This window comes from Ctenopharyngodon idella, chromosome 16 (genome assembly GCF_019924925.1).
Source record: "Ctenopharyngodon idella isolate HZGC_01 chromosome 16, HZGC01, whole genome shotgun sequence".
NCBI lineage: Eukaryota > Metazoa > Chordata > Actinopteri > Cypriniformes > Xenocyprididae > Ctenopharyngodon > Ctenopharyngodon idella.
Genome location: NC_067235.1, coordinates 30,371,520 through 30,383,572, shown reverse-complemented (window position 1 = coordinate 30,383,572; position 12,053 = coordinate 30,371,520). Strand labels below are relative to the sequence as shown.

The following is a 12,053-nucleotide window of genomic DNA, read 5'->3' as shown; positions in this document are numbered from 1 at the left end:
TTATTCATATCTTTTTATAGTTGATTTTTAATTGTTTTTATTGTTAATTTTTTTTTTTTTTTTTTACTTATTAAAAAGTGGAACAAAAACAGTTATTACAATTTTGTTTATTTGTTTATTGTTACTTAAACATAAAAATGAAACAGTATCGTCAAATAAAATTAAATAAAATAAAATATCGCTCAGTCATAAAAACAGATTGATTCTAGGGAATACATGCTGAAACGGCTTGCCATAGGCGGGGACTGAGCGAACCAGACGGGGTGGAGCATCAGTTAGCCTGGCCCTTCTCGGCGCAGACATCCTTGTGTCCCGTTCGCCTTCTGCGTATCGGAACCGGAGAAGGGGCTGGTCTGTGGGAGGGACTAGCGCAAAGGGGGGACTTGGACCAGGAGGGGGCGGGGTGGCGGCGAGGGTGCTGTTCCTCCAGTCTCTTACCAGTGTCTTTGTCTCACACTCTTTTGTTAGCCATGCCTAGCTTGCTGGTTCTAGCAGGGATCATGGAGAAAAATGGGGGCTACGGCGGGGATTTGGCCGGCTCCGGCTTCGGCAGCGAGGGTCTCCTAGTGCCACCCGAGGAGGAGGAGGATGATTCCCGTGCCCTTAGAGTTGCGCTGGGCCAACTGTCGCTGCTGGGTCTTGGAGAGGGCGAGGACGGGGCTCCTGCGGGTGGTGGTGGTGGAGGAGTTCAAGACAGGAGTAACAATAACCACCACAATCACATCCCATCGGAATCAGGGATGTTACAAGGGAAGAACAAGTTGTGCGCCCTTTACGAGAGCTCACCGACCGAAACCAAAGGACGGGGCTGCAACATAACGGAGTGCGTCCCCGTGCCAAGCTCCGAACATGTGGCCGAAATAGTGGGGAGGCAAGGTAAATACAACGATGCGCACTTTCACATGCTTTCAAACTCGTTCTCCAGGGTGTGCTGCTCAAACTAAGTATGGAGCTGTCTTAACAAAGAAAAAGGGAGTGGTAATGCTTATTAACGTGTCTGTTTTTGCCAAACTGTGCCAGTATTTCAGCGCATAGATGCCATATACATGGGCATTTCCTCTTAGCTTTAAGCAAAGTTACCAGCGGGTACGAGAACAAAGGCGTTATTCCACATCCACGCCTTCAATGTCAGCACGCTGCTTTCCCTTTGTCGTCTGAGGGCGCGTAATTCTGTTTTTTTGAAACAGAAAATGGAACGCGTGTGCGCTCGCTGGATACAATGTAACAGTCAACGGTCTTTGTTGACTGGATACATTGTGTCATTCGCTCCTTCGCGCGCCTCTGTAGTTCCTGGGGGCTTTCATATGCAGCAGCACCACGTTGTTTTTGTCAGACAAAGAGGACTTGTCGGGTAACTTAAGTCCACCGCTTATGTCCATAATATCGCTAAGCTCATAAAAGTGGGTCTCGTGAGCACCTAAAAGTGCTGAAATTCTGACAGCGTTGTCAGACAAAGAAGTGAAAGTCCTTGTGTGCGTTGAGGGCAAAGCTGGTGAGGGGGGGAAATCGGAAAATACAAACGTGACTTGGCGGAAAAGTTATATTTTGAATGTGTGATGATATTTGGAATAAGTTGAGGTGTGTTGTTGACCCTGTTGCCTCATTGTGATTAATTATAAGTCACATTATGACACATTGAAAGCACAGTATGCAGTATTCTGGAAAGCCATGTTGCATTTGGTCCTGGAGAGACAGACTATAAAGACTGTATTAGAGTCACGCCCCGTCTACCAGTACAACAGCCCTGCACTCAAAGCAGGGGGTCAGGAAGCCTCTACGGAGCACGCCGTCCATTGATTAAGAGTGTAATATCTTACCCAGATGAAATATGCACTAATAAACGTCCACAGCAAGTGGGTTCCCTGCATATAACGACTTTGTCAAGTTGTGAAGTGGCTTCAGAAGTGAACGCTTGAATCCAACTTGGGATGCAGTGAGCGCGTGGATTGGAAACTGCTGATTAAGAGGATTTGAAATGGGGTCTTTACCTCATTAGTTACTGATATTACGGCCACATCCTGTGCTGAATAACTAGACATTTGTTTGGCCTTTATTAGGTTAATTTAATTGCATTTTTCTATGAATAGATAGGTGCATTTGGCCTGATAATAACAAGCGAGAGTGATGGCGAAAAAAGCAGCACACTTATGTATCCTTGTTATCGCCATTAGTTGGAATTTGAGCTGTAAGGTTCCAGTGCTTTGTTCACCTGCAGTGGCTGCCATGCCTGTTAGGAGATGTGCTCCTGCAGCGAGAGGGACGATTCAGCGGCGGGAGGGAATCTGTGCTCCCCGCTGTCAGTGCTAGACGGTCCATCCAGGTTATTTTTTTAGCTTCTGCTCTACACAATGAGGCATGAAACCAGTGTGCAGAGATCTATCCATTGAACAGGCCCCTGGGCGGAGAAAGCCACCCCACTCTTGATAAGACACCACTGAGGTGCTAATAAATACTCTGGTGCTGTACACGAGGCAGATGCTGTGGAGCACCACACCTTCTTATGAATTCGTATCTCAACAATAACTTTATGGGGGATTAGCTTGCATTCTTTGTGATCGAGTAAACTCCATCTGCAGATGCAAGAGAATAGCTGGGAAATTTACATCTGAAAACACATTTGTGTTTCAGTGCTGAATAATATCATAGTACCTGTAACTGTCAGTTAGCACATGGCACTCTTGCAGAGGAGACGTCATTCAGACAACAGTGGTTTTTAAGAGCTACGGTAATCACAGGTTTGTTTTTTTGCATTCTAATAGGCTACGTTAACACAGACTGGAATTTTTTAATATGCTAAATGGGATTTATTATGGTAAATGCTTAAGATAATTAAAAGCCAACACATTTCTTTCTATGTTATGAATAAGCAGCAAAAATATTACTGAGACTGTGTAATGCTGCAAAAACAAAGGCATTGTTTTAATCGATTTGTACGTTTACAACAGAGAAGAATGAACAGCAATTTCTAAATTCACTTTGGGCCTCATTCATTAAACACGAGCAGAAGAAATTTCAATGCACATTGTTTAATCAATAGTTTTATGAACAGAAATGACAATGAAAGAAAGATTAACACTGATTTTTATTCTGTTTATGAATAAGGTCCAGTGGGTTTAATGACATGCAACAAATTGCAAGACAATCCTAATTTTTATGATCAAAAAATGGTACTTTAGTATACTGTGCACAAAAATTAAGAAAATGCTCATTTTTATTACCAACGAATTGTATTTTAATATATTATGTACTAAAAAAGTAATTTTATCATGAAAAAAGTGTGTATTAGTATATTTTAGGGGTGTAATGATACTCTCATGTCACGATTCGATACATATCACAATACTGTACTCACCATACGATATTATTACGATACTCCAAGACATATGGTAAAAGGAAAACAAAAAAATGAACTGTTGATTACAATGCTAAATTTGGTATTAAATTGGGGGTGGATATGAACAGGCTTGGACTTGGTTCTGGTAACCCAATGCACAGGACAATGGTGACGCCAGAATAAAAATATTCATGATTCTAACGCTGAAACACATTTATTTTAGATGAATATGTTTCACTCTGTCACTGACTAGATATATTTAAAATAATGTATGCCACTTTTTGCTGGTAACATAAGACATTTGGCATTATCAGGACCCACAAATATTCCCCCATTGCATTATTATACATTATATTCAACATAGTAGTTTAATGTAGTACTGACACTAAAACTCTGTAAACTTGAATTTTTTCCCCTCACACAGTCATTTTCATTTTGGGTGAACTATGCACAACACATTGTCACTATCCATAATAACGATATTGTTGGATTTTTGTATTGTGATATATTGTGACACGATATATTGTTACACCCCTAGTATATTTTGTATATAGGTTACAGTAGAAAAAGCAAGGGCAGGCCCAGACTGAATCAGCTGACGTTTTCAAGCTTATTCAAGCATGGTAAAATGATAAAACACTGTCAATTTATAGATGATAAATTGTGTTAAACAGACTAAAGATTACTATACTTGTATTAAGAACTGAAAACACAATTAAATTATCCAAAATGTTTAAAAAAATTGCACTCCAGAGATGGAGAACGTGTAAAACTGAGTGAATGAGTTCTGCTGCAGATTCGGAGCATGGGTGACCTTTTGACCCTGAAACAAATGAGCAAAATAAGTATTAATTGACAGATTTTAGTAGTACCACTACTATAACACTCCTTCTCCACTCAACAGGTTGCAAAATCAAAGCTTTGCGTGCAAAGACAAACACCTACATCAAGACTCCCGTCAGAGGTGAAGAACCAGTCTTCCTCATCACCGGCCGCAAAGAGGACGTGGCCCTGGCCAGACGCGAAATCATCTCTGCTGCAGAGCACTTCTCCATGCTGCGGGCCTCCAGGAATAAGTTGGGCGTCTCTTTCAGTGGTTCGCCTCCTGCACCGCTACCTGGCCAGACCACCATACAGGTGCGGGTGCCCTACCGTGTTGTGGGTTTGGTGGTCGGACCCAAAGGCTCGACTATAAAACGCATCCAGCAGCAAACGTGCACTTACATCGTAACTCCGAGCCGCGACCGCGACCCCGTCTTTGAGATCACCGGCTCCCCCGGGAACGCCGAACGGGCTCGGGAGGAAATCGAGGCGCACATTGCTTTCCGCACGGGTGGCCTGCACGACCACAACAATGAGAACGACTGCTTGGGCCCTGACAGTGGCAACGGGGGTCTGGAGAGCCGCCTGCAGCAGGTGTGGGGGCTACAGGGGGCCCCGCGCAAGCCGCTTGCCAGCAGCTACCGCCAGAATTTCTCAGACACCATGGTCGGGAGTAGCGGAGGAGGAGGAGGAGGAAGTGGGATTTACAGTAAAGGTGACTTTACCAACCACGGCAATGGGGACAAGCCGTGCTCTTACTTCGGCTCAGAGGGCACTCAAAGCTGGGGCGATCCCGACTATCCCAAACAGGTGGCTTACTATGCCCAGCAGCGCTCCAAAAGCTTTGGAGGCCTGCCGCTCCCTCTGACCAGACTGTCGCCGGGTCTGCCCGAACCGTGCGGCACCAGCAACTCCAACGCCGTCGGGTCTCCTCACGCCCAGGCGCGCCGCGCCCACAGCGAGCCCACCGCCACCACAGCCGCGTTCACCGGACGCCTCCCCGTGCCGGATTCACCACCTGCCGTGGCTCGGGACTGCATGACCTGTTTTGAGAGCAAGGTGACGGCCGCTCTGGTCCCGTGCGGTCATAACCTCTTCTGCATGGAGTGCGCCATCCGAATTTGTGAGCTAAACCATCCAGAGTGCCCTGTCTGCCACACCCTGGTCACACAGGCTATCCGAATATTCTCTTAAAGAGTCGTTTTTCTTTTGTTTTTGTGCTTTGTTTTTACTCTGTAGAATCAGTTTACTTTTAATCTTTTTTTATTTGGCCAGTATTCACTTTTTTATTTTTCAGAAAACACAAAACCAAAACAAGCAGATATTTTAGAACACACTGCTTGCTTTACTAAAAAAAGAGGAAGAAGTATTTTCAGATTTTTCTTTTATATGTACACATATATACATATATATTTTATAAAGGTTTTTTTAAAAATGGAAAGAACGTAGTTCTTAGCATGTTCATTTTTTGTTTTTTCTTTATTTTATTTAATTTTTTACTGGTGCTGTTTTTTCCACATGCTGTGTGTGGACAGTAACAGGAGAAATAATGTGAACATTTTACACTTTTCCTTTGCTGGGGAGGTATTAAAAAATATCATTACAAGTTTATTTCCTAAGTTTGGAGTATAGTTTTTCATCCCAGCATCTAGTATTCTTTCTTAAGGCAAACTAGAATCTTAAATCTTTGCACCTTAAACTGATGTAAAGTGATTGTCACAAAACATTACATTGCTAGATGTCTATGCGAAATAGATGGTATAGAGATGGCCAATATGGGCTGATATATATACGACCTGATGTCGGTGTGGCTTTAAATTTGGATCATATTCTAAACAACACAATTACACAATTAGTATCTGCTTTGCTAATCAATATTTGAACGGGTAATTGACGAGTAAAACAGGGAGTTTCTCTTTTTTGGTTTTGTTTTGTTTCTGCACCAGTCAGCCTATTATGTGATGCATCTAAAAAGGTCTTATTAGGTACAATACAAGAAAAGAACAAATTGATTGGTCAGCTTAAAAAAACCTTGGAATTCATCCAGCGTTCTGTTGTTTAAAAGGTCTTTCCCAGGTTCCTTTTAGTAACGTTTTTATTCTCATTTCTGCTCTCAGTAGGTTTATGATTTTTTCAATTTCCACACATTTATTTCATAAAACGCTGATTACGAGCATAAGGCATGAGATGAAGTACAAAAAAAAAAAAGCTGAGGGGGCGATTGAGGGGAGGGGGGTCTGTAATCTGATCCTGAATAGACCAAATAGACAAAAGCAAGCAAGACTCCGAGCTACAGTACAATGTAAATCACCCACTCACGAGGTCCTGCATTTGAGTTGCAAAGCGTCCTCTGACTGTCTGTCTGTACTGAGGCAGGTGTTGCATATCGTACTTTAGATTAAGTTTTTTTTTCCCTCGAAAGGTTCGGGCTGTCAGGGGGGAATTGTGCTCTAATTCTACTCCGTGCGTACGCTGTAAAGACTACAGAGCTCCGGAGCTCCTCCCAGAGAGTATATTGTTTTGTCGCAGTGGTGGTACAATCCCCGGAGCGCCCCGACATGGCCTGCCCTAGGAGGAGCTGATAATTAGCCATACATCAGAGTCCAGGTGCAAAGCAACTGCTGTAGGAAGGAGGGGCAGCGTACAGTGGCGTGAATGAGGATGGACGAGACGCTGAGCAGGGGGATAAACTAGGTGCAGCTGGGGCCCCTCCTGTCGATCGCTCTCTCTCCCGTTTTGGTATTCCCAATGGGGAGAAAGGGGGCCTCTTTTGTCCTGCCATGGGGTGAAAAAAATTCAAGAGCAGATTTTATTTCAAAGAGAATCTGGGTAGAGATAGACCCAAAGCGTTTTTATTCAACTTCCCGAATCTCTCAGAATTCCGTTTAATGTGCAAGAGAGGCAGGCCGTCGAAGTTTCCATGGAGTCTTCCTTCATGAGCGGGACATCCTGCCGTGACCCCCTCGAGACAGCCCTGCCAGTGCATGGTCACAAGCAGCCAATCGGAGAACGACCTTGAACTCCACAATGAAATCAGACAATTGTAATTGACAAGAAAGCAGGGGGGGAAACGCCCAATTTGGTGGCCGCTCATGCTGAATCAAATTACACACCCACTGCCTGTCTCATTGCAGGCTAGGGGATTTCGGAATAGGGGATTAGAGCATTCGTAGGTTGGGAAACTGTCTTTTTTTCCCCCTCTTGCTAGAAGGCCACTACAAAAGAATGGAGCCACTGAAAATGTACTCCGTTTGAAATGGGTCAGTTTTTCCCCCATCGAGCCTCTCTGCGCCATTGCCACATGTGCGCGGTGTTAGAAGATATGCTAGGGTAAGCTTGTGATTGTATTTAACTTACTATAACGATTTACCTATGAGCCATTAGCATCTTAAATATTAGTTCTAAAAACTTTTGACGCTCAGTTGACTGTTACAGTAGTTTTTCTGCTTCGTTTGGTTTTAATGTATTACGGCCGCATTAGCGCCTGACAGTGTTTTTGTTTTGCTTTTTCGTTTAAGAGAATAAGTACTTTCTATAGGTGTCAATGTAATAAGGTACTTTCTTTAACTGAAATATATTTCAAGTCCCTTTAAGAAACAAAACTGAAAAGGCTTAACAAATTAAAGCTCTTAAAAGCACCTTATTTTTAAGACGAATCGAAAAGCATGTGCATTTCTCGACAGCGAACTCAAATGGCAAATATTATCGTTATTATTGCACTTAGGTTATATTTTGGGTTAGTTTGTTGTATTGCACGGATGGCATATTTTGAACAAGTCACTTAGAGTTATTTCTAAATGTCGCAGTCTTTAGAAATAGCATCTTTTAAAATGAAAGGACACCAATACGACGGTATTGAATAGAGGTTTTTCTTACCTTCTTTTCTGCTTCTTCAAATCCCCAGCACTGATCAGGGACAGACGCTCGTCCATTGAAGGAATGTATGATTGTGCATTTCGGTCATTTATATATACACACATAAAAACCAAAACCATTTTGAAAAAAATATTCATTATGCAAACTGTAATAACTCGAATTTTTGAATCTGATTCAGAACATTTGTCTGTCTATAAACCACATTTTGTTCTCCTGCCTCTTTTTAAGGTCACCAGGTCAGCGTACGCAGGAAACAGCAATAACTGTCTTAATACTTAATAAAACAAGATATCAGTTAATCTTTATGTCTAAAAATGCACTGTTACAAAAATACTTTGCAGTGGTTGATAACCCTAAGAATTGTTTAAAGCCATGCACATTGTATTTACACAATAAAAGCCCTTTTTAAGAGCAAAACAAAAGCGGTAATGACTTTCCCAATTTGAAAATGCAGCACTTCAAAAGTTTAGTTTCTTAATCAAACGTCGCAACTTCAGAGTGATGATATTGTTCAAAGAATGTAGCCTGAATCAATGGAGAAGGTGCAGAGCGAGATATTATTCAATACAGGCTTTGAAAGGGAGACATTTTAACTGTTAAAGACTTTATACAGCCAATCACAGCAAAACCTTTTTTGAGTATTATTTATTTGATAGGAATAAGACTATATTTATTGACATTTAGGGAGATATATAATAAAGACTGACTACCATAGGCATATCATTAAATATTTTTCACTATATAAGCAATTCTGAAAATATTGTAATAGTCTCTAATAGCCTACTTGCTAGTTTGTAATATAACGTAAGGCGTCATCCCAATAGAAATTTAGTTAATAAAGTGTGCCGGAAATGATGCCCCAAAATCTGAAAGCTCTTCAGAAAATACATAACCAAAAATTAGGGTTATCACAATCAATAGGGGAATGAATTCATATAGTTTAGTTTGTACAGCATTTGCTTTGCCTATACTGAACGCATAAACGGTTATGACAATATAAAAATTTCTACACACCCTATTGACAGGATATACTACATGTAAGAGCAGCTCAGAAGAAATAAAAAATATATTTAAAATGCATATCAGAACGATTTAATCATCTTCATTCAGATCATTTCAGAATGACAAGGGCACTACTGTTATGCCTAATCCGAAATAATAACTGCTCATGCAAAAAGCCATTCTGATCGAGAGGGGGGAGTGGTCACAACGTAAGACAACAGATTCACAAGGAAAAGTGGTCCAGTTTGGAGTCAAACAGGTTCAACAAGAATTTGTTGTCTAACGTGAAGCTTAACATTAAGAACCACTGTGAATCGTTTCCGCTTCTGCTTTTTTTTCTCAGTAATTAATTACGTGGTGTTGTTAAATAGTTGCAATTCAACAGCTTCTCTTGCTTCTTTTTGGTTGTGCATGCTGGGAAATTATTTTACAGAGCATTATTTACCTTTGAACAGCCTGTGTAGATAAAATATAACAGAGCCACTTGTACTACAGAGATCTTTAGTGAGGACTAAATGTCATGATGTACAATGATACCAGTTTATTTTTCCAAACATATTTCTCTTACCCAACATAAAGTATCTAATGCACAAATTTGCACAGTTTTGCTCATATGTTTACACACCCCTAACAGAATCCGTTTAGGTGCATTTTAAGATTGTATTTTTTATTTAGTACAGCCCTGAAGATGCCATATACAAAATAATTTCTACGCTCATTCAGAATTCGCAAAGTGTGTTTTCTCCTCGAGCTTCAATGATTGTTTGCAGCCTTTTGTGAAAGCTGCATGAGTCCCTCAATTGTCCCGAGTGTCAAAGCTGAAGATCAACATCGTATAGCCGCTGTGGGGAAGAAGTGCAGAGCATGCTGGGAAACCAAAGAACTTGGGGGGATGTTTGTCAAGAACAGTGGGCTGCGTCAGAGACTCAAAACTATCACTTAGGATTACAAACAGTCATTGATGCTAAATGAGGAAACGCATGATATTAAACAAGGGCATGTGAACAATGTTTGAACAATTTTGCCTTGTAGGGTGTACTAAAAAATAAAATAAAATGCAAGGGGTTTGCAAATTTATGAGCTGAACTGTACCTTACTGCATTCCCATAACGGATATATTTGCATTTTTTAGGTTTAATATTGTCAAATTTTCTATACGCCCGACTAGGCGAACAGTATATACCCTTCTTACATAGCAGATAGCGAAGCTGCATGTATTTATCTATAACCACTGCAGCGTCCGTTCCATAGAATCACCAGAGAACATATACATGATGCACTTAAGCAATTATAATGCCTTTCAGTATAGTACAAAGGGCAAATAATGTATTTGAATGTAAAAATGGCCACCCAACCAATGTCTAATTTTGCCTTTTGTTTCTTTATCAAAAGTGAGCTTTAAGTTGAAATTCATGGCTAGAGAAATACCACCATATCTGTTTAGGTTCTTCCTCACAGCATTTATACAAAGCAACTTAAAAGGGAAATATAGCTGTTTCGTAAGATTCTATTTTGCTAACATGCATTATTATTTCATAGACAGAGGAAGAGGTCAGTATCTGGATGTTATTTATGAATATCTTTAATGAAGCAAACATATTTATAAGTAACTTCAAGACGTTTTGTTTTTTAATTAATAAATTAAAAAGTTAATATATTTCTAAAACGCATGAAGTTGATTTCTACTAAAATGATTAAAACTATAGAATTTTTATTTATGAAAGTTAGAAAAATCCTTCACACTTCTGACAGCGTAAAACGAGTGGGGTGGGGTTTCAAAGGCTTATATTTTAAAACGTCAGATACGTGCCGTTTTAAAAATGGGATAACGGCGGAAATATTTTATAGCATTCGGGGGAATTTTAAGTCACTTCAACTTTGTGCCTCAATACCGCGTTTTTGCATACAAGACGCAATCAGAAGTGTTGTGTAGCTGAGTGAATAAAGGGTCCCTTCCTTTTTTTTTTTATTAAATTGCTTTGTTTTTAAATGCAATTGTTATGAAGTGATAACAGGCTGAAGTATAACAGGGTGAAACTGAAAAATGATTGTGCATAGTACACACGCATAGTAATACAAGCAAAAATCAACTACATGTAACGCCGTTCCGATTTCCAATCGTTTCAAAATATGCATGACAAAACTTAAAAAAAATAAAATAAAAAAATTACAAAAAAAAAAAACAAATCACACTTTTTTTCTGCAAATCAGACGTTCCGTTATCATATTTGCTTCCAGATATGTGAACGGAATGCAGATTTCGAGCACACTCACAGTAATACCGTTATTTGCATGTAACTTGTATCATCTCTTAACTGGCAACCTGTTTTGTCACATACAAATGAGGCTTATGTACAAACTGCACTCAAGGGCTGATGATTACGTTTCATTATTACCGAGAGTGTCTCAAACATGTCAAAGCGGTGAACTATTGTTTACAAGAGAAGCATAGTCTCTCAATACTTACTTCATGGTGAACACGCATCTCGACTTTGTTTTGGCTCTGTGGTGGCAATGATAGTTGTGTAGTGGTTTCAATTTCAGTCAGACAGGAACATGGGTGGGGGGGTTAGGATGGTCACTGACGTGACCTCGCTTGGGATGAGTTACTCCGGTCCGACAGTCTGTATTTGGTAGCTTCCAGCACAGTAGAAGTGTTTCATACAGCTCTCATAGTGGTCTTAGTGCATTAGTTTGGTCAAGCATCTCCTGGTACTAGTGTTCAATTTATTGTTGATAAACGAGGGGTTTGCCATATCATAGACGAGGCTAGCCGATACTCCACGAGTCGTTTTTAATTTCATAATTCAGTATGGTGTCTACACGGGGCACGCAAACTGCAGGTTTTTTCCTTAGGACATGTTCTTTGTGACCTTCATTTTTGATATTTGATCAATGTATCTATGCCATACTAGCTTTGATTTTTTGGTTATTTTCAAGAAATTGTATTGTAAATGTTTCTAATAAAACAAACTGAATAATCTGTCACCGCTACCCTGAATTCTGTTGGTCGTACACC

General features: G+C 40.5%; 1 protein-coding gene across 1 annotated transcript; it reads left to right on the top strand.

Annotated features, from left to right (window-relative positions):
- Positions 1-387: 387 nt before the first annotated feature.
- mex3a (mex-3 RNA binding family member A) lies at positions 388-12,019 on the top strand. Its single transcript, XM_051864622.1, has 2 exons — positions 388-876; positions 4,239-12,019. Exons 1-2 carry the CDS (start codon positions 471-473, stop codon positions 5,348-5,350), a joined length of 1,518 nt encoding a protein of 505 aa, XP_051720582.1. The 5' UTR covers positions 388-470; the 3' UTR covers positions 5,351-12,019.
- The last annotated feature ends 34 nt before the right edge of the window (positions 12,020-12,053 follow it).